We start from the raw sequence: 23255 nt of genomic DNA on the forward strand, positions 1-23255 counted from the left end.
AGGGGTGAGAGCAGAGCTGCGGCAAATGGGCTAGATGTGGTTGAGGTCCCTATCAACCACAGTGGGAGGGAATCCTCGGTTAAGGTGAAAGGAAGACATATCAGAAGCACTGTTGTATTCTCTGATGCAGTGCAATTCCGCAGGTGTAAGTCACCCACCAATATCTTGCCCAAAGCGCCATTTTTTATGTGTGGGCTGGCACCAAATCTTGGAGCATCACCGTCATAGGAAGATGTGCTGAACTGACCCCCACATCCACCGTCCTAACCCTTGCTGTTCCTCACTCAGGTGCTCCGAAACCAGCCGGAGACCCCCCCTCCCAACCACACCATCGCGAGACTTGGGCGAAAAGTCTTTGGCGCCAATCCCGAGGGCCGGAGCTGGATTATAATTTGGAATTCTACCGATTTTCAATGAGTCCTGGAACGTGCGGTCGTTAGGAATTGGTTTCCATGGGAACCCGGCCTAGATTTTTGCCCCTAACTCCCTCCTGCGCAGAGAAAGAGAGACAGACAGCGTTTGCTGCTGAGAGGAACAGAGTCTCTCCAGCATTGGCTTGTAAAGCTGCCAAGTAAGGGTAAGTGCCCGAGTCGTGTCCCGTCGAGACAACGGAAACCCGAATCGCAGGCTGGGGTGGGGACCGAGCCTGAGTCCTAGGCCTTGAATCAACACCGGATCCGCACTTTGTCTGCACGGTTGATGAGCACCGAGGGCGGCTGAAGTGGGGGGAGGGGAGGTTTCCGATAAGCGACGAGGCCGGGGTCTGAGCCAGATTCGGTCGCAGGAAGCGAATGGTGAGGATGAAGGCGGTGGTCGTGAGTAGGGTTTGCAGATTAAAAGCAAGACCGCTGTAGGCCGAGCCACAGCCCAGGTAGTGAGACCGAGAAACGTGTCGCCTCCCCAGCTCTCGGTACTAGGCCGCTCCGTTAAATGTAATGGGAGCGGTGAGTAAAACCATAGGGCTGGCCTGAGGTAAGATTTGGGCGGGGGATTTTTATTATGCTCTCCCAGTATCTTTGCTAGTAAGAGTCAAGCCCGTCCAAGTGAAGTGTGTGTAAGCGTGGCTACGGCTTGGAGACGCTGACTCCCTCGCCCGTGTCGAGACATGTCCGGGCACAACCCCGATGATTCATGAAGCAGCAGTCGCCACGGCTCGGGTGTCGGTCCAGTCATGCTCGGGCATGTCAGACAGCGAAACCTCCTACAAGGGTGTCGCCCCGACTTGCCCCCTGCCCAGTTCCTTCAGCTTGGGTTTAAAAGAGAACCGCACCAGGTTATATAAAGTGGAGTTCGGCTAGCGCGGCGTCTGTATTTTAGAGCGTGTTGATTAGTGTGTCTTTTTCTAAAAGATGTACAAGGGACACGCGTTTACTTAAGAGGAACATTGGAAAATGGCAACCAACGACTCAGCAACCTGCCACAGCAGTTCACAAGATGATCAAGTACGAAATACAGATCGGGAAAGTCAAGTATGTTTTTTTTTAACCTGTTTGACTAGTTGTGAATTCCATAGCTCTTGTAGATTCTGTACAAAACAAGCTCTAAGTATATGATTCAGTAGTTTTTTTTTAAACTAAGAAAATGTTCTTTTCTTCCCTTCTGCAAATGTTTTAGGTTAAACCCAAGCCACTTTTACTTAAGTTGTTGAAGTTTGCAGGTGCACAGAGTGAAACTTTCACAGTAAAGGAGGTTAGTCAACAATTAAAGTGGTTTTATTCTGAAAGTGATATTTGGGGGAGTAAGCTGTATTACTTGTTTTTGCTCAGCTACACAGATGCCATTCAGGTGTCGGCCGTAACTCAAGGCCAGTGCGCTTGCTTTGAGATAGGAGGTTGTAGGTTCAAGACCCACGCCAGAGGATTGAGTATGTAATCTAGGCTGACAGTGCCAGTGCAGTGCTGAGTTGTGTTAAACCTATGTCTGTCCTCTCAGGTGGACATAAAAGATTTGAAGGAGAGCATGGAGCTCTCCAATGGGTGTCCTGGTAATTATACAGTACTTTATTTCCTATAATATGCTAAAATGCTCAACAGCCATTTAATTACTTTAAAATACATTAATTGTTGTATAGACCAATGTAACTGCATATTTATGCACATCAAGGTCCCAGAAGCAGCAACTGAAAAGCAATCAGTTAATCATTTTGGTGATATTGGTCGAGGGAGCACTGCTGGCTGGGCCAAAGACAAAATCAAAAATAATTCACTCACTGGAATTAATATTTGTAGCAATCGGTATCCTGTTGCAAAAGCAATGGAAGCATCATCAGTACAGTCACCCTGAATAATGTCTAAGGCATTCTTTTGCCTGTAGAACCATATTGTAGCAGTCTTCCCCACTAAGCTACTGTAATTTACCATTTACTAATGCTGCATTCAAGTCTTGGACTTAAAATTGATTTTTTTTTTGTTGACAGGTAATGCACTACCTAGGACAATATATAATGGCTAAGCAGTTGTATGATGAAAAACAGCAACATATAGTTCATTGTTCCGATGATCTGCTGAGTCACTTGTTCGGAGTGCAGAGTTTTTCAGTTAAAGAACCACGGTAAATTTTGAGTGTGAAGTTCCACAATATGTTGTGAATATATTGGGAGAGGGTTGAAAGACTTTTTGTAGATTCATTGTCATTTAAACTAATTTTAATATTTTTGTTCACAGCACTGAGCTTGATTTGGCTGGTATGACATGAGTTTATGGCTTGAAATTTTGCCTTTTCTGTGTCTAAAAATAAATCAAGGGAAAGAACTTAATGGATTTAATTTTTTTTTAAAATGGTAATGCAGAAAATAACGGGATTTAAGGTAAACCCAGGACCTGATGATTCCAACCTGAGGGTACTAAAAGAACAGGTGGGGAAATTGCACATGTTTGTCATAATTCTCTAAAGTTTCCTAGAACTAGGGCCTATGCCTTTTAGATTGGGGAAAAATTGCAAATCTTGCTTCATTAAGACTTGAGGAATGGAGAAACAGAGAAGCTACATATCTGTCAGTTTAACATCAATTGTGCAAAGTTACTGGAATCTTATCAGGGTCAGAGTGAACATTTGAACAAGTTTGAGCTGATTAGAGAGTCAGTGTTGACCTTTTGAATAAAAACAAGAAATGCTGGAAATACTCAGCAGGTCTGGCAGCATCTGTGGAGAGAGAAGCAGAGTTAACGTTTCAGGTCAGTGACCCTTCTTCAGAACTGGCAAATGTTAGAAATGTAAAGGGTTATAAGCAAGTAAAGGGGGGTGGGGCAAGAGTTAACAAAGGAGAAGGTGTAGATAAGACAAGGTCACAGAATAGCTGACCAGAAGGTCGTGGAGCAAAGGCAAACAGTATGTTAATGGTGTGTTGAGAGACAAAGCATTAGTACAGGGTGTTAATGGACTGAAAATCGAACAGCCGCAAGTACAAACATGAAAAAAAAACAGTGGGTAAGCAAACTGAACAAGTCCACAAGTAGGACCCCAAGCTTCCGGTTGCTTACCATTTCAACACTTCCCCCCCCCCCCCACTCTCAAGCTCACATCTCTGTCCTGGGATTGCTGCAGTGTTCCAGTGAACATCAACGCAAGCTCGAGGAACAGCATCTCCTTTACCAATTAGGCACACTACAGCCTGCCGGACTAAACATTAAGTTCAATGATTTCAGAGCATGATGGCCCCCCCCCCCCCCCCCCCCCCCCATTTTACTGTTTTTAGTTTTTTTTTTCCTTTGTACTTTATTTCCTAGTTTGCTTACCCACTGTTCTTTCATGTCTGTACTTGCGGCAGTTCAATTTTCAGTCCGTTAACACCCTGTCTGTACTAATGCTTTGTCTCTCAACACACCGTTAACATATTGTTTGCCTTTGCTCCATGACCTTCTGGTCAGCTATTCTGTGATCTTGTCCTATCTACACCTTCTCCTTTGTTATCTCTTGCCCCACCCCCACCTCACTTGCTTATAACCTTTTACATTTTTAATATTTGCCAGTTCTGAAGAAGGGTCACTGACCTGAAACGTTAACTCTGCTTCTCTCTCCACAGATGTTGCCAGACCTGCTGATATTTCCAGCATTTCTTGTTTTTATTTCAGATTTCCAGCCTCCGCAGTATTTTGCTTTTATTGACCTTTTGAATGATGGGTTATGTCTGACCAATCTGGTTGAATTTTTGAAAAGGTCACTAACGAGGTGGATAGGAGAGTGTCTATATGGACATCCAGAAGGTGTTTGATAAAGGGCAGGCAGTGGCGTACCGGTACTGTCACTGGACTAGTAAACCAGAGGCCCAGGCTAGTGCTCCATCCCCCACCAGGATGGTTTGAGGGCTCTCCGCTTCTTCCTAGAACAGAGGCCCACCCAGTCCCCATACACCACCACCCTCCTCCACCTGGCTGAACTTGTTCTCACATTGAACAACTTCTCCTTCAACTCCACGCACTTCCTTCAGGTAAAAGGTGTCGCTATGGGTACCCGCATGGGTCCTAGTTATGCCTGTCTTTTTGTGGGATATGTCGAGCATTCTTTGTTCCAGTCCTACTCAGGCCTCCTCCCCCAACTCTTTTTCCGGTACATTGATGACTGTATCAGTGCCGTTTCCTGCTCCCGCCCCAAACTGGAAAACTTTATCAACTTTGCTTCCAATTTCCACCCTTCTCTCAACTTTACATGGTCCATCTCTGACACTTCCCTTCCCTTCCTCGACTTCTCTGTCTCCATCTCTGGGGATAGGTTGTCTACTAATATCCATTATAAGCCCACCGACTCCCACAGCTACCTCGACTACACTTCTTCACGCCCTACCTCCTGTAAGGACTCCATTCCATTCTCCCAGTTTCTCCGTCTCCGACGCATCTGCTCTGATGATGCTATCTTCCATGACGGTGCTTCTGATATGACCACTTTTTTCCTCAACCGAGGATTTCCCCCCACTGTGGTTGACAGGGCCCTCAACCGTGTCCGGCCCATTCCCCGCACCTCTACCCTCACCCCTTCCCCTCCCTCCCAGAACCGTGACAGGGTTCCCCTTGTCCTCACTTTTCACCCCATCAGCCTCCATATCCAAAGGATCATCCTCTGCCATTTCCGCCACCTCCAGCGTGATGCCACTACCAGTCGCATCCCCTCCCTTCCCCTGTCAGCGTTCCGAAGGGATCGTTCCCTCTGCGACACCCTGGTCCACTCCTCCATTACCTCCACCACCTCGTCCCCGTCCCATGGCACCTTCCCCTGCAATCGCAGGAGGTGTAATACCTGCCCATTTACCTCCTCTGTCCTCACTATCCCAGGCCCCAAACACTCCTTTCAGGTGAAGCAGCGATTTACTTGTACTTCTTTCAATGTAGTAAACTGTATTCGCTGCTCACAGTGTGGTCTCCTCTACATTGGGGAGACCAAGCGCAGACTGGGTGACCGCTTTGCGTAACATCTCCACTCAGTCCGCAAGCAGGACCCTGAGCTTCCAGTTGCTTGCCATTTCAACACTCCCCCCTGTTCTCATGCTCACATCTCTGTCCTGGGATTGCTGCAGTGTTCCAGTGAACATCAACGCAAACTCGAGGAACAGCATCTCATCTACCGATTAGGCGCACTACAGCCTGCCGGACTGAACATTGAGTTCAATAATTTCAGAGCATGACGGCCCCCCATTTTACTTCCATTTTTAGTTATTCTTTTTTTTTTTTACAATCTTTTTTTTTTTGCATTTTATTTCATCCTAGTTTGTTCAGTTTGCTTACCCACTGTTTTTTCAGGTTTGCACTTGTTGCTGTTCAATATTCAGTGTATAGCAACCTAATCTGTACTAATGCTTTGTCTTTCAACACACCATTAACATATTGTTTGCCTTTGCTCCGTGACCTTTTGGTCAGCTATGTGGCCTGGTCCAATCTAGACCTCTTTTTGTTATCTCTTGCCCCACCCCCACCTCACTTGCTTATAACCTGTGACTTTTCTAATATTTGTCAGTTCCGATGAAGGGTCACTGACCCGAAACGTTAACTCTGCTTCTCTTTTCACAGATGCTGCCAGACCTGCTGAGTGGTTCCAGCATTTCTTGTTTTTATTTCAGATTTCCAGCATCTGCAGTATTTTGCTTTTATTTTAGTGCTCCAGGGACATGGGTTCGAATTCCACCACAGCAGATGGTGAAATTTAAATTCAGTTAATAAATCTGGAATTAAAAGCTAGTCTGATGATGACCATGAAACCATTGTCAATTTAAAAAAAAACATCTGGTTCACTAATGTCCTTTTAGGGAAGCAAATCTTTACCTGGTCTGGCCTACATGTGACTTCAGACCTACAGCAATGTGTTGACTCTTAAATGGCCTAGCAAGCCACTCAGTTCAAGGGCAATTAGGGATGGGCAATAAATGCTGGCCTAGCCAATGATGCCCACATCCCACAAATGAATAATTTAAAAAAAATGTTCCACACAAGATTATTAGTAAAACTGAGAATTGGGTTAACCTTGGGTCATGGGTCAGTAATTGGTTGGCAGGTTGTAGACAGAATAGGGATGCGCTGTTTAGTGGACATGTGACAAGTGGGGCTGAATTTTGGGGGGCGGGGGGGGTTGTTAAAAATTCAGCAAGGAGAGGCCCGCCTCAACCCGCGACACCATGAAGGGCCCACCACATATTACTGGCATCCGCTGCTGCCTGGCAGGGGGACCTTGATGTGTTTTCCTCCCCCACCCCAGCAGCAGGCCCTTTATCTTAATATTCAAATTGGGATGCAAATGAATTTGCCTGCAGGCAGCAGCCGTCCCACGCTGATTTTACGGCCACCGTTGGTACTCCGCACACCATCGGAACTCCACACCGAGTTCTGAGGTGAGAACTTTTTTGGGGGGGGGGGTAGTGGGGTGGGTTGGAAAGAGCGGAGAAAACATTTTTTTTTAATTGCTGGTGGGAAGGGGTTGAAGGGCAAGGAGTGCAAAGTTTGGGGTTTAAAAGTCAGAACTGTCAAGAATGTTTTTTTGGGGGTAGAGGGAAATTTATTGTGTAATCATTGGAGTTGGAAGTCGTTTTTCAATGTAATGTTTTTATTGAAAGTTTAAAAATTTAAATCTCTGACAGTAAGGAGGTAGTAACAAAAGCCTGTAAGGAACTAGATAATGAAGTCAGTGTGACTAAGGGAAAGAGCAGGCAGGGAGCAGATGATGAATGTAAAGGGACTGGTGGTCTGAGGTGCATTTGTTTTAATGCAAGAAGTGTAGTAGGTAAGGCAGATGAACTTGGGGCTTGGATTAGTACCTGGGAGTATGATATTGCTATTACTGAGACTTGGTTGAGGGAAGGGCAACTAAATATCCCAGGATATCGATGCTTCAGGTGGGATAGAGAGGGAGGTAAAAGGGGTGGAGGCGTTGCATTACTGGTCAAAGAGGATATCACAGCTGTGCTGAAGGAGGGCACTATGGAGGACTCGAGCAGTGAGGCAATATGGACAGAACTCAGAAATAGGAAGGGTGCGGTAACAATGTTGGGGCTGTACTACAGGCCTCCCAACAGCGAGCATGAGATAGAGGTACAAATATGTAAACAGATTATGGAAAGATGTAGGAGCAACAGGGTGGTGGTGATAGGAGATTTTAATTTTCCCAACATTGACTGGGATTCACTTAGTGTTAGAGGTCTAGATGGAGCGGAATTTGTAAGGAGCATCCAGGAGGGTTTTCTAGAGCAGTATGTAAATAGTCCAACTCGGGAAGGGGCCATACTGGACCTGGTGTTGGGGAATGAGCCCGGCCAGGTGTCTGAAGTTTCAGTAGGGGACTACTTTGGGAATAGTGATCACAGTTCCGTAAGCTTTAAAATACTCATGGACAAAGACGAGAGTGGTCCTAAAGGAAGAGTGCGAAATTGGGGGAAGGCCAACTATACCAAAATTCGGCAGGAGCTGGGGAATGTAGATTGGGAGCAGCTGTTTGAAGGTAAATCCACATGTGATATGTGGGAGGCTTTTAAAGAGAGGTTGATTAGCGTGCAGGAGAGACATGTTCCTGTGAAAATGAGGGATAGAAATGGCAAGATTAGGGAACCATGGATGACAGGTGAAATTGTGAGACTAGCTAAGAGGAAAAAGGAAGCATACATAAGGTCTAGGCGGCTGATGAAAGACGAAGCTTTGAAAGAATATCGGGAATGTAGGACCAATCTGAAACGAGGAATTAAGAGGGCTAAAAGGGGTCATGAAATATCTTTAGCAAACAGGGTTAAAGAAAATCCCAAAGCCTTTTATTCATATATAAGGAGAAAGAGGGTAACTAGAGAAAGGATTGGCCCACTAAAGGACAAAGGAGGAAAGTTATGCTTGGAGTCAGAGAAAATGGGTGAGATTCTAAACGAGTACTTTGCATCGGTATTCACCGAGGAGAGGGACATGACGGATGTTGAGGTTAGGGACAGATGTTTGATTACACTAGGTCAAGTCGGCATAAGGAGGGAGGAAGTGTTGGGTATTCTAAAGGGCATTAAGGTGGACAAGTCCCCAGGTCCGGATGGGATCTATCCCAGGTTACTGAGGGAAGCGAGAGAGGAAATAGCTGGGGCCTTAACAGATATCTTTGCAGCATCCTTAAACACGGGTGAGGTCCCGGATGACTGGAGAATTGCTAATGTTGTCCCCTTGTTTAAGAAGGGTAGCAGGGATAATCCAGGTAATTATAGACCGGTGAGCCTGACGTCAGTGGTAGGGAAGCTGCTGGAGAAGATACTGAGGGATAGGATCTTTTCCCATTTGGAAGAAAATGGGCTTATCAGTGATAGGCAACATGGTTTTGTGCAGGGAAGGTCATGTCTTACCAACTTAATAGAATTCTTTGAGGAAGTGACAAAGTTGATTGATGAGGGAAGAGCTGTCGATGTCATATACATGGACTTCAGTAAGGCGTTTGATAAGGTTCCCCATGGCAGGCTGATGGAGAAAGTGAAGGCGCATGGGGTCCAAGGTGTACTAGCTAGATGGATAAAGAACTGGCTGGGCAACAGGAGACAGAGAGTAGCAGTGGAAGGGAGTTTCTCAAAATGGAGACGTGTGACCAGTGGTGTTCCACAGGGATTCGTGCTGGGACCACTGTTGTTTGTGATATACATTAATGATTTGGAGGAAAGCATAGGTGGACTGATTAGCAAGTTTGCAGACGACACTAAGATTGGTGGAGTAGCAGATAGTGAAGGGGACTGTCAGAGAATACAGCAGAATATAGATAGATTGGAGAGTTGGGCAGAGAAATGGCAGATGGAGTTCAATCAGGGAAAATGCGAGGTGATGCATTTTGGAAGATCCAATTCAAGAGTGAACTATACAGTAAATGGAAAAGTCCTGGGGAAAATTGATGTCCAGAGAGATTTGGGTGTTCAGGTCCATTGTTCCCTGAAGGTGGCAACGCAGGTAAATAGAGTGGTCAAGAAGGCATACGGCATGCTTTCCTTCATCGGACGGGGTATTGAGTACAAGAGTTGGCAGGTCATGTTACAGTTGTATAGGACTTTGGTTCGGCCACATTTGGAATACTGCGTGCAGTTCTGGTCGCCACATTACCAAAAGGATGTGGATGCTTTGGAGAGGGTGCAAAGGAGGTTCACCAGGATGTTGCCTGGTATGGAGGGCGCTAGCTATGAAGAGAGGTTGAGTAGATTAGGATTATTTTCATTAGAAAGACGGAGGTTGAGGGGGGACCTGATTGAGGTGTACAAAATCATGAGAGGTATAGACAGGGTGGATAGCAAGAGGCTTTTTCCCAGAGTGGGGGATTCAATTACTAGAGGACACTAGTTCAAAGTGAAAGGGGAAAAGTTTAGGGGGGGTATGCGTGGAAAGTTCTTTACGCAGAGGGTGGTGGGTGCCTGGAACGCGTTGCCAGCGGAGGTGGTAGATGCGGGCACGATGGTGTCTTTTAAGATGTATCTAGACAGATACATGAATGGGCATGAAGCAAAGAGATACAGACCCTTAGAAAATAGGCGACATGTTTAGATAGAGGATATGGATCGGCGCAGGCTTGGAGGGCCGAAGGGCCTGTTCCTGTGTTGTAATTTTCTTTGTTCTGCTAAGGGCTTAAATCCCTTTAAAAATGATGCCTGCACGGTGGCGGCAGACACCATTGTCAGGGACGCAGCAGCCGCCCCCTCTACGTCATTGGGGGCTGCTGCTCCTCCCCTCTGTTTAAATGAGTCCCCACGATATTACGTGCAGGGGCTCTTTGGCGGCACGTCTGTGTCAGAAGGCCACTCAGTTCAAAGCGGGCCACCGCGGAGTGCACGCGCAATTAAAATTCAGCCCGTGGTGTTCACCGGAGATCTGTACTACGTCTTAGCTTTTTGCCATCTACATTAATGACTTGAATAAACACAACAGAGTTATATTACCCACATTTGCAGATGGCATTAACTTGGGAGGCACACTAAGTTGTGTAGAGGTTACGAAGAAACATAAACTGACAGTATACAAAACCATGGTGATGGAGTAGGTAAATAAAGTTGAGGTGCAGATTAGCCTTGATCTAATTGAATGGTGAACAGTGTGCAAAAGTGTTAAATGGTCTACTCGTTCTTATCATTTGGGTAACTTTTTTTTTACTATTTCCACCTACTTACCCCTATTTTTCTGCATTGTACATTTCCTCTCTCAGTGGTACTTTGAAATTGGCCATTACACTGTGCAACAGAACACTGCCCTTTTAAAATATACTTATTAACCAAGATATTAGTCACTCCCGTTTACTATCACTTTTTTTTGGCTCAATGTAAATTTTTGTCTAATTACAGTTCTGTGAAGCTCCTTGGGATCCTTTCCTGCAATTAAGGCACTGTCAATGCAGATAATTGTTGACATGTTTATGCTTCCAGTAAAAAGTGCAGTCCCTTGAATAATCTTGTTCGTGATTCATTGAGCCAATAAACAAAGACTAGGCTGACTATCAATGGCTATTCAGTCCAATCTGTCAACAAGGAGTAAAGAAAAACAAATTTAATCCACAACAAATGAATATTTAATGAAGGCAACAATAGTCCTTGTATAAAAATACTCACTAAATCAAGCCCACACTACCATAGTCCATTAATGTTGGCTTACAAATCCAACCTGCTTGTATCAGTCTTTTGTCTAATTTAGAGAACATTAATCAATTTTTATTCTAAACACATTTGCATTCCATTTAAAATAGAGAAGCAAAGAATATCATAAAATACATTCAGTTTTTATACAATAACAGGCCCAGATGAGATGTATCCCAGGCTGTTATGTGAGGCAAGGGAGGAGATAGGAGGGGCTCTGACACAAATTTTCACATCCTCTCTGGCCACAGGAGAGGTGCCAGAGGACAGCGAATGTGGTACCATTATTCGAGAAGAGTAGCAGGGATAAACCAGGTAATTGGAGGCCGGTGAGCCTAATCTCAGTGGTAGGGAAACTATTGGAAAAAATTCTGAGGGACAGGATTAATCAAGGATAGTCAGCATGGCTTTGTCAGGGGGAGATCATGCCTAACAAAATTGATTGAATTTTTTGAGGAGGTGACTAGATGTGTAGATGAGGGTATAGCAGTTGATGTAGTCTACATGGACTTCAGTAAGGCTTTTGATAAGGTCCTGCAGGGGAGATTGGTTAAGAAGGTAAGAGCCCATGGGATCCAGGGCAATTTGGCACATTGGATCTAAAATTGGCTTAGTGGCAGGAGGCAGAGGGCGATGGTCGAGGGTTGTTTTTGCGATTGGAAGCCTGTGATCAGTGGTGTACCGCAGGGATTGGCGCTGGAACTCTCACTGTTTGTAGTGCACATTAATGATTTGGACATGAATATAGGAGATATGATCAGTAAGTTTGCAGATGACACAAAAATTGGTGGTGTCGTGGATAGTGAGGAGGAAAGCCTTAGATTACAGGATGATATAGTTGGGCTGGTAAGATGTGCAGAGCAGTGGCAAATGGAATTTAATCCTGAAAAGTGTAAAGTGATGCATTTTGGGAGGACTAAGAAGGCAAGGGAATATACAATAGATGGTAGGAACCTAGGAAGTACAGAGGGACCTTGGTGTACTTGTCCATAGACCACTGAAGGCAACAGCACAGGTAGATTAAGGTGGTTAGGAAGGCATATGGGATACTTGCTTTTATTAGCTGAGGCATAGAATATAAGAGCAGGGAGGTTATAATGGAGCTGTATAAAATGCTAGTTGGGCACAGCTGGAGTACTGTGTACAGTTCTGGTCGCCACACTATAGGAAGGATGTGATTGCACTGGAGAGGGTGCAGAGGAAATTCACCAGGATGTTGCCAGGGCTGGAGCATTTCAGCTATGAAGAGAGACTGGGTAGGCTCGGGTTGTTTTCCTTAGAGCAGAGAAGGCTGAGGGGGGACCTGATTGAGGTATACAAAATTATGAGGTGCATAGATAGGGTAGATAGGAAGAAACTTTTTACCTTAGCAGAGGTGTCAGTAACCAGGGGACATAGATTTAAGGTAAAGGGCAAGAGGTTTAGAGGGGATTTGAGGGAAAACATTTTCACCCAGAGGGTGGTTGGAATCTGGAACAAACTGCCTGAAAGTGTGCTAGAGGCAGGAACCCTCACATTTAAGTATCTAGATGAGCACTTGAAACGCCATAGCATACAAGGCTATGGGCCAAGTGCTGGAAAATGGGATTAAAGTAGAGAGGTGCTTGATGGCTAGCACGGACACGATGGCCCTGTTTCTGTGCTGTATAACTCTGACTGTTCAGTTACTTCCAGACTTAAATGTTAAGTCTTTTAAAGGCATATATCTCTTTTTCCCTCCCACATCACGACACACAATGTTTACGCTTAAACCACCGCCCCCCCAACCTCCCCGGGACACAATCTAGTGTAGACATTCTCCCTACTGTAGTTCCCAGCTCTTGCTGCGCTTTGGGATGGGGTGTGTTGTGGCAGGAATTTGTTATACGTTTTCCTTTCCCAAATCAGGAGTTCCCTCCTGCAGCAAGGGCCAGATAGTGCACTCTCCGAGTATAACAGTAACGTCAGGTAGGAGCTAGAGTTGGTATCAACAATCAGCAGTTTATTTGATCATGGGATGTGGGCATTGCTGGCAAGGGCAGCATTTATTGCACTTGAGAAGGTGGTGAGTTGCCTTTTTGAACTGCTACAGTGTTGTATTGCAATGATATCTCTTGTAGAGAGCAGTTTCTGCTTGGGAACAGCATAGTGAAAGCTTGAAGTAAAGTTAGTCCCAATTTATCAGCTACATTGTTAAGCCTAAATTTATTTTTTTTAACATACAAACTGCAGTAACCTTTTACTTCTGTATTTCATAGGACATTATATGCAATGCTGTCAAAAAATTTGACCTCTGTGAACCATGAAGGTACGTAGTTTTAATTGCATTAATGTTTCTGCATTAGCTATTTGATTTGTTTAACTTAAAGTTTTGAGAGAAAATTTAGGAGGAAAATCTGCTGACTTGTGGACACCAGAACACAATGCAAGTTCATCACTGAATTGCTTATGTTTTTGTAACTTAATTTCACATTAAATATAGAGCATTGTTTCTTGAAGTAGGCATGTGCTTTTAAAGCCAAGAATCATTGTGGTTGTGGAATATATTAAGACACCAACTTACATCCACACAGTTGTGAGCTGCACATCTGACCTACGTGCTGTTCGGTTACCAATCTTGTGTAGATGTGAAATGGTTTATGCTTCCCTGAATTAAAAGATGGATTAGTGCCTACAGTGTTCCCAACCTACCTGAAATAACAACTGGACCACCAGAAAAGCCAGTAAGAAAATGGATGGGCAGAGAAGGAGGTATTGTTCCTTCCAAATGCTATCTTTTTCAAATCCATTTGAAGAGGCATCAGTTATTTTAGGTGGGATGTATAGTCATCAATTTCTTGTTTGATCACCTAGCAGGTGATCATTTACTGATGACATTGAACTCTCGGTTACTGATTCTTTTTATTTCTGTGCTGTGCCAAATTCTTGTCAATTCTGGATGGCCTTTAAGAACCTGAGAGAGCGGTCAGAAGAGCAAGGAAAAGGAGCTGATTTTAGTTTTAGATGAGCAAAATGGTTAGCTTAACTGAATTACAGTAATAACATACCTGGGCTTTTGCACCATACCTTTCACACTGGACTGTTCTGGCCACTGTCTCTTGGTCTTTGGTTAGTTGGATATCTGGAATGGCTAGAAATCTAGCACTATTTTCCAGTTTCCAAACCAAGCTACTGGGAAATGTCTGTGTGAAAGACAACTAATTAATGCAGAGTGAATGCAAATTGACAGCCCAGGCTTGGGTACCCCTAAATGTGAGCACTCTTAAGCATTCCACTTTGTCGAGCTAGGAGCACCCTATTGGCATACATGATTATCTGGAGCAGAGTTGTTGAAAGAAGTCCAGCCTACAGGTGTTATACCTCTTCCTCCAAATTCCATTTGCAAAGCAGGCTGTCTGGTCAGTTATCAACCCTGCACTGCAGATGTGCCTGGTATCAGATATGATTACTAAATCTGCTACATAGTATTAACTCTAATTCAATCTTTATCACTAGCAGTCTCTTCAACCCTAAAAGACACACTCTTCCCAAACCACCCCACCCCCCCAAAAAAAGGTAATCCTTAGTTGTTCATCATAAAGCTGCTCTGATTAGAAAAGAGAATCTGGAGCTCCTTAAATATGATATTGGTAACTGCACAATTTTGTTATAAAATACTACAATGATCCATGATCACAGCATGGACATGTTTACTCCATTGAGTTGTGGTACCATCATTTGGTGTGCAAAGTTAAGCTGCAGAGGTTGCAACTAAAATTGTGCTAGGTATTGATCCACGGATATGAGTATTTCTCTTGAATTCAGCAGCTGCTCAAATCTGAGCTGCATTATCTGTGACATAATGGACTTGTGTCTATTATGACATAATATGTCATATTATTATGACATATAATAATATGTAGTCTATTGTGATGTACCAGGCTTACTAACTACTAATAGGTGTACACACAAGGATACTCAGCAACAAGTTGGTGTGGCAGAAGCCCTTTCTCCGGTGCTTTTTGTTCCCCATTTTTGCGAACAGTTAATCCTTGAGCTCTCAATAGAAGCCCTTCCATCATGTCCTTGAGTTCTGAATCATGAAGGAGTGCTCATTTTTTAAAAAAAAGACCAAAGTACTCTTTCTCCTTCCCCCGCCCCCTTTTTCAGCATCTGTCTTACATTTTTTTTTACATTACTTGCTAATATTTTGAAACAAATTGTGCTTCGTAATCTGAATTTGTTTAGTACTGTACATAAGCCACTTGAACACTCTTTGAAAATTCTACATCAACTTGTATTCATCATGGTTTTAACATAATCCCAAGGCACTTCACAGGGGCATTATAAAACAGAATTTGACACTGAGTCACAAAAGGAGATACCAGGGCAGATGACCAAAAGCTTGACCAAAGAGGCAGGTTTTAAGGAGTGTTGTAAAACAAGAAAGAGGTTTAGGGAGGAAATTCCAGAGCTTGGGGCCCAGGTATTTGAAGGCATGGCCACCAGTGGTGGAGCAATGAAAATCAGGGATGCTCAAGCAGCCAGAATTAGTACAGATTTTTATGCAGGCTACTGACCCTTCTACCTTTATCAGTGAAGTAACATGTATTCATGCAAGATTTATGCTCCCCTCTTCACTGTTTAAACCATGCCAGATCCATCATCCATACCATGTTGCTGTTTCTTGTCAGTGTCTTCCCATTGCATTAGGAGTCACAATCAATTTGAAGCATCTCGAGCCACCTGTCTGCGTGTGTCTTCTGAAAACCAATGTCTGCTGCTTGACACAGTTTTATAAAAAAATGCTCAGCTGCTGTCTTCCTACCTTTCTGGACTTTTGTGAAATTTCTGTTCTACTGTTATTTATTTTTCGTCCCGTTGGTACAGTTGCTACCTCTTCCAAAGAGTAAGCAGATCTTCCTGTTTTATTTCAACTTGGATTAGTTGGTAGCACAGTCACTTTTTAAATAACAGGGTTCTTCAGTCAAGCCTTAATCCAGGATTTGAGCACTTAATCCCAGTGGACTCTCCAGTGATGCATTGAGTGGGAACAGCATTGTTAGATGACAACCATTAGATGTTAAATCAAGATCCTGTCTTACTGTTCCAACAATTTTGGATAGGCACTAAAAGATTTTCTTCCACTATTCAAAGAGCAGAAAGTTTTGCCTGTGTTCTGACCAGCATTTGTTCCTCAACCAGTGCTATGAGAAACAGATTAACTGATCCTTCATTCATTAATGTTTGTGGGATCTTGCTGCTGTGCTTAGCTACATAGTAACAATGCATTTAAAAGTAATTAGTTCAAGTATTTTTGCAGTGTGATGAGCTGCTGTAGTGAGTCTTTCTTTTCACTCTTCAGCTCTGGTTAAATTCCCATTTTTATATATGGGAACATCAAACGCCCTCCATTACTTCAGTCTTTTTGATCCTTAAGACCCATATCAACTCCTATCCAGCCTTACTTTACAGATCCTTTGACTCATGTCCTCTGGCCTTGATAATCCCTCTGCTTATCTTCAAAATGTGTGCCTCCAATCTTGCCTTTATTCTGGGCCCCTTAAGTCCCTCTCCTTTTAAGTTTGTGTCACTTTCCTTCCATTGTACTCTGCACAAGTTCGCACCATCCCTATAAGTTTCCCTTCTAGTTGTCATTGTGTTTTTATTACAACACACTAAAGTAATGGAAACTTCTATTAATTCTCAAATTGTCCTTTTACTTTGAAAGTTCTGGACTAATTCATTTATTAAAAAATCCTTTGTAATAAGTAAAGCATTCTTTAATTTTAACAATTGCAAGCCTGTTGAGAAGTTTTTCTGTGTGATGTAGATTCTATAAATGATCTCAATCTTGGAAAGATCACCAACCACCTTGGGGGTGAAGATTGTCTTGTGGTAAGATTTTCTTGACTTGTTGAAAGCTCTGGGCAGATTTTCCCATTAGCAATATATTTTTGATGCACTATAAATTTGGTTGTGATGCAGTTTTTGTGCATTTGTGTAAATTTTGAAGCCTTTAAACCCTTTTTTTGAATACTAGCAGTAACTTTTTCCCCTGAAGTAAAATAAATGGCCTGATTACAGCGTAGTTCACAAGGCCTGATGTCTATTTGTGTACTACTTTTACATTGGTCTGGTAAAATTCAATGTAAAATATGGCATTGATTTTCTAATTTGAACTTATTTGTGTTTGAACTCTGAGGTGCTAAAACTTGTCACTGAGTTCAACATGGTATTTTGTTTTTTATGCATTGTACCACTAAGCAATGTATGTTCTACTTTTTAGACCGTGATGCCAAATGATGGGAATGCATGCACATCATGCAATGTTTCCTATTCTCCTGCCACAGGTAGAAGATCCAACTGCAGTGACTCGGGTAAGTACCATGATGGCTATCTGCATGTAAAATGGATCAGTAGACTCGCTAGATCTTTGGTCTGTGCAGTGTTAGCTGACCTCTGATGTTGATAAGGGACTCACAGTTGGCTTAATTGCCCGGGTTCTCACTCTTGATCTCCATATCCAGTGTATGTATAGTTGGTTGATAAAGACAGGATTGAATTGAAACATGAGGCCCTGCTTTCCCTTCCCATCCACCTTGCATACAGTTGAATGATCTGCAAACAGTAACAGTCCAAGCTTGTGCATAAATAATAGATGTTTGCATAAGGTACAGGAGCGTACCAAGTGCTTCTGGAACCCTATTGCAGAAGGGAGTAAATGGTGAGCGAGAACATTAGCAGAAAATTTAACAAAAGAGCATGCGAAATGATGAATTCCACATAAAGTATGGTATTCATACATTGTATGCATAGTGAAATAAATTGTAATTATATTCGCACTTACAATTTCAGATCCTTGCAAATTTAAATGTTGGTAATTATCCCACAATATCTAGACCGTGTGAAAAGCCTAGTTCAAAAATTGCAATGTGAATTTTTTTAATACAGTCCTCTTTTGCTGCTGTACTATGTGGCATGGGACATTGGGTCCAGAGCGTGGTTCCACCGTTTGAAAGCAACACTTGAAAATGGGGACAGAAATACACCCAAATAGTGCTGTGTTTTTTTTTACCTTTAGCATCCTAAATCAGGTATCGTTCAGTCCACCAATTTTGTCATTCCATATATATTATGCTGGGTATTTTTTTTTTAAATAAAGGCTTTTCAAGCACTTTTTTTTTTTTGTTGGACTTGTACTGGCCCAGTATGCTTGGCTAGGAAACCGAAAATCTGATGTCATGCTGTCAATTAAAAGGTGAATTGTAGTGGTGACAGGCTGACTGTAAGTTTAGTGGCATAGTTGAGGCACTTTAAGAGTATGGGAACATAGGAATAGGAGTAGGCCAGTCAACCCCTTCTGGCCTGTTCTACTGTTCACTTTGGAGCGTGGCTGATATATACTTCAACTTCATTCACCTGCTCTATCTCCTTAGATGCTGAGAGGATGTTTCCCCTCGGGAAATCCTTAGAACTAGGGGGCACAGTGACCCAGTTTTTTCAGAATTGGGGATTTCCAATTTAATATGGAAATGAAGAGGAATTTCTTCTCTGAGGGTTATTAATCTTTGGAATTCTGTACCCCAGAGAGCAGCAGAGGCTGGGTCATTCAATATGTTCAAGGCTGAGTTAGACCAGATTTTTGATCTACAGTTAAGTAGAGATTTATGAGGGGGCAAGGAGAAAAGTGGAGTTGAGGCCAGGATCAGATCAGCCATGATTTTTATTAAATGGTGGAGCAGGCTTGCGGGGCGGAATGGCCTCTTATTTCTTATGTAGACCCTTGCCTAACAAAATTATCAATCTAGGTGTAGAAAATATCAATTGACTTAGTTATTCACAGTCCTTTGCGAGTTGGAATAGGTGGTGGGCTGTGGTTGCAATGAAAGTGAGTTTCAAGTTTTCACTACCTTTTATGTGGAAAAAGTGCTTCTGATTTCACTCCTAAAATGCTTATCCAGAATATTTCCCCTACCAGAGGGAAAAAGCTTCTCTATCTTCCCTAGCCAGTTCCTTTTCATCACCCTTCAACATTCTAAACTCCGGATTATGAACCAATTTAAGCAACCTGTTCTTGTAATTTTAATCCTTTAAGACATGGTATTGTTCTGTCCATCTGTACTGGGTTTTTTTTATTCGTTCCTGGGATGTGGGCATCGCTGGCTAGGACCGCATTTATTGCCCATCCCTAATTGCCCTTGAGAAGGTGCTGGTGAGCTGTCACCTTGAACTGCTGCAGTCTATGTGGGGTAGGTACAGTGCTGTTAGGAAGGGAGTTCCAGGATTTTGACCCAGAGACTGAAAGAATGGCAATACAGTTCCAAATCAGGATAGTGTGTGGTGGAGGAGAACTTGCAGGTGGTGGTGGTCCCAAGCATCTGCTGCCCTTGTCCTTCGAGATGGTAAAGGTCGTGAGTTTGGAAGGTGCTGTCTAAGGAGCCTTGGTGCGTTGCTGTACCCACTCCCTGGCAATATCTTTCCTGAGGTTTGCTGACCAAAACAGAAATCAATTTTTTCGGGGCAGGTGTGATTAATACTCTGTACAGTTGAGCATCTTAGGGCACATGGGGCGGCACAGTGGCGCAGTGGTTAGCACCGCAGCCTCACAGCTCCAGCGACCCGGGTTCAATTCTGGGTCCTGCCTGTGTGGAGTTTGCAAGTTCTCCCTGTGTCTGCGTGGGTTTTCTCCAGGTGCTCCGGTTTCCTCCCACAAGCCAAAAGACTTGCAGGTTAGTAGGTAAATTGGCCATTATAAATTGCCCCTAGTATAGGTAGGTGGTAGGGAAATATAGGGACAGGTGGGGATGTGGTAGGAATATGGGATTAGTGTAGGATTAGTATAAATGGGTGGTTGATAGTCGGCACAGATTCGGTGGGCCGAAGGGCCTGTTTCAGTGCTGTATCTCTAAACTATCACTTTCTTATTTTTGCATTCCAACCCCTTAATGAAAACCGACATTCTGTTAATTATTTTTGATCACTTTTTATATCTGGGCACATTGTTACTCATGGGCAGGAGGTGCATCAAAGCAGTGATTCAGCATTAGGGGCTAAAAAAAATCACATTCGATAAAAGCACAGATGCAAGTTGGCATGAAGGCAAATTTGAGTCAATGCAGTTCCTTACACCTGGCTTAAAATTAACCTATTTGGTCTCCTGAGGAAGGCAAATGTAGCTGTACTTTCCATATTTCCTTGCATTTCTTTTGGGACCCATAAAATATTGCCCAAACTTAAAGTTGGGAACTGTTGCATCTTAAAGGTGGCCTGTATGTGACTATTTAAAAAAAAAAAAAATTCTTTCATGATAAGTGAGCATCGCTGGCAAGGCTAGCATTTGTTGCCCATGCCTAATTGCCTGTGCGAAGGTGGCGGTGGACTGCTTTCTCGAATTGCTGCACTCTATCTGGATATAGGTACACCCCCAGTTCTGTAAGGGAGGGGAGTTCCTGATTTTTGACCCAGCAACAGTGAAGGAACAGCAATATAATTCCAAGTCACAGAATTGTTACAGCACAGAAGGAGGCCAATTGGTGTGTCATGAGTGCGCTGGCTCTCCAAAGGAGCAGTTAACCCAGTAACACTCCCCTGCCTTCTCCCCATCGCCCTGCACGTTTTTCCTTTTCAGATAACAATCCACTTCCCTCGACTGCCTCAATTTGAACCTGCCTCCACCACATTCTCAAGCAGTGCATTCCAGATCATAACTACTTGCTACATGAAAAAGTTTCCCTTTTTTTCCCCCCTCCCTCTGGGTCCTCCTGCTACTGTCACAGCCACTGAGGCTGTTGCATCCAGCATCAGGATGGTGTGTGGCTTGGAGAGAAACTTTCAGATGGTGTTCCCATGCGTCTGCTGCTCTTGTCCTTCTAGATGGTAGAGGTTGTGGGTTTAGAAGGTACTGTTGAAGGAGGCTGATGAGTTGCTGCAGTACATCTTGTAAATGGTACACACTGCTGTCACTGCATTGGTAGTGGAGGGAGTGAGGTTTAGAGTAGTAGATGGGGTGCTGCAAGCAGGTGGTGTTGGAGCTGCATTCATCCAGGCAAGTGAAGAATATTCCATCATGCTTCTGACTTGTGCCTTGGAAGATGTTGAACAACTTTGAGAAGTCAGGAGATGAGTTACTGCAGAATTCCCAGCCTCTGACCTCTTATAGCCACAGTATTTCCATGGCTGGCCCAGTTAAGATTCCCCCCACTCCAGGATGTCGATGGTGTGGGAATTCAGCGACAGTAATACTGTTGCGTGTTGAGGGGTGATGGTTAGATTCTCTCTAGTTGGAGATGGTCATTGCCTGGCACTTGTGTGGCACAAATATTACTTGCCACTTAGCAGTCCAAGTCTGAATGATGTCTAGATCTTGCTGCATCTTTTGTGTACTTTAATTGCATCAAAGCTGGATGGAGCACTTCTGTAAAGATGAAGGTTGTAACCAAGAAAAACAAAACAGAGCAGCATCTTGGCATGGTTGCTTAGCTGTTGGGAGGTGTCTTAGTGGGTCAGCAGTCATTGTTAGAGAGCAAAGTCATCCACCAAGTGCAGCTTCTCATTCAGAGTGCATGCAATGCAGACTAGTGCACAATACATGCTGCTTCATGTTTAATTGCTCCTGTCGTATGTCATAATCTTTCTTTGGCTGGGTACCATCTGGTCTGTAATTAAGTGAAAACAGAGTTTTACAGCACAGACACAGGCCCTTCGGCCCAACGCGCCTGCACCGACCAAAACCTTCTCTTATAAGCCATGGGGTTGATATGAAAGGACCTGATGCCCACATTTTGGGCTATCTGCAATACCCTGCACTTGAAATCTGTCACAAGAAAACTGGCATGTCCAGCTGATGCTTGCTAATAAAAATGGAAATGTTTAGTGATGTATAAATTGAAACATGAGACTATATGCCATCAAACTTGTGTTATTTTATGTATGTGCTCTTTTAGGGATGCTGCATTATTTTTGTTCGACTTTTAAACAAAAAAATCTATAAAGCATTTGATACTTGGGTTGGGTACCTGTTTCTGTGGGCTTTTTTTCAGATTAAGGGTTCTGTGATTATTGTCCAATCTCTGTTGAGAATGACTTTGCTGTATGGCTGTGAAACATGGGCGACTTACAGCTACCAGGAAAAGAATCTCTAACTTCCATTTTCATTGTCTGCGGCACATTGTGGGTATATTATGACAGGTCAAAATCTCAAATGCTGCAGTCTTCCTGAAGGCAGAGCTCTTAAGTGTGTTGGCAGGTTGGGCACGTCCACAGGATGGAAGATGGTTGCATGCCCAAGGACCTTCTATATGGTGAGGTAGCTGGGGCCAGATGACCAGTGGGGAGCCCAAGGCTCTGCTTCAAGGATGCTTGGAAGCGTGACATGAAGGCCCTAAATGTCGACTATCATGCTTGGGAGTCACTAGCTGGTGAAAGAGGGAAATGATGACACATCCTGTGGACTGGCATGCACTACCATGATGACCAGCGGCTATAGCATCTTAGCAGCAGGCGCCAATGATAAAAACAGCAGCTCAGTGTCACTTGGCAGCTTCACGGAGGCGCTTGTGGCAGGACCTGTATCTCTAGGATTGGTCTTCACAGCCATCAGCAAAGGTGCAACAAGAAAAGACACCCACCTAAATGGATTGTTTGTTGCGTGTCCATCATCTTTCGTATATGGAAGGATGTCAACCAGCAGCAAACTATCTACGTTGAGAAGGAATGCTAAAAGCTTATACCCTAAGTGGGTTTCTGATTCTGCAGGAATATACTTTAATCTACAGGGTAGAAACTGAAGCAATAAGTTTGAATTTTTTTTTGGCAAGGTTCTTTTTTGTTTGACTTATTTTGGTATTGATCATAACAATATGGCTTAGGTTATATTTTTGTGCAAAATTGTGACTCTTAACATTGGAATTGTTCATGTGACAAGGGAATGCATCTTATTGCTCCACACAGTGCACTCTCCCATTATTGGAGTTGCTCTTAAAAACTGATGTTTGAAATTTTTGTTTTAGATAATGAGGTCTCGTCTGACGAGCAATTTTACAATAAGCGGCGAAAACGACATCGATCAGATAGCATTTCCCTCCATTGGGATGATCTGTCTTTGTGCTTGATAAGCAAGTTGCGTCGTGAACGTGGAAACAGTGAATCATCAGATTCTCCCAGTCATCTGGTTTGTAAAATATCAACATTTTGGGGTCGGGATGTCAGATCTATAGTTTTAAGATGAACTTTACCTTTTTCCTGTATGAAGGCAAAT

At 43.5% G+C, this 23255-nt stretch overlaps 1 protein-coding gene across 3 annotated transcripts in view; it reads left to right on the forward strand.

Annotated features, from left to right (window-relative positions):
• Positions 1-318: 318 nt before the first annotated feature.
• mdm2 (MDM2 proto-oncogene) overlaps positions 319-23255 on the forward strand; it is a 35073-nt gene continuing 12136 nt past the window's right edge. For 2 of the 3 annotated variants that reach the window (XM_068050396.1, XM_068050394.1), the window contains exons 1-8: positions 319-577; positions 1350-1469; positions 1615-1689; positions 2417-2550; positions 13276-13325; positions 16830-16894; positions 17286-17376; positions 23008-23168. In XM_068050396.1, coding sequence (XP_067906497.1) covers positions 1392-1469; positions 1615-1689; positions 2417-2550; positions 13276-13325; positions 16830-16894; positions 17286-17376; positions 23008-23168 — 654 coding nt within the window. In that variant the 5' untranslated portion in view covers positions 319-577; positions 1350-1391. Of the gene's footprint in view, positions 578-606; positions 795-1349; positions 1470-1614; positions 1690-2416; positions 2551-13275; positions 13326-16829; positions 16895-17285; positions 17377-23007; positions 23169-23255 lie in introns of those variants that run through there. The other variant, XM_068050395.1, reaches the window with a different exon arrangement.

The sequence above is a fragment of the Heterodontus francisci genome, chromosome 18 (genome assembly GCF_036365525.1).
Source record: "Heterodontus francisci isolate sHetFra1 chromosome 18, sHetFra1.hap1, whole genome shotgun sequence".
NCBI classification, from domain to species: domain Eukaryota; kingdom Metazoa; phylum Chordata; class Chondrichthyes; order Heterodontiformes; family Heterodontidae; genus Heterodontus; species Heterodontus francisci.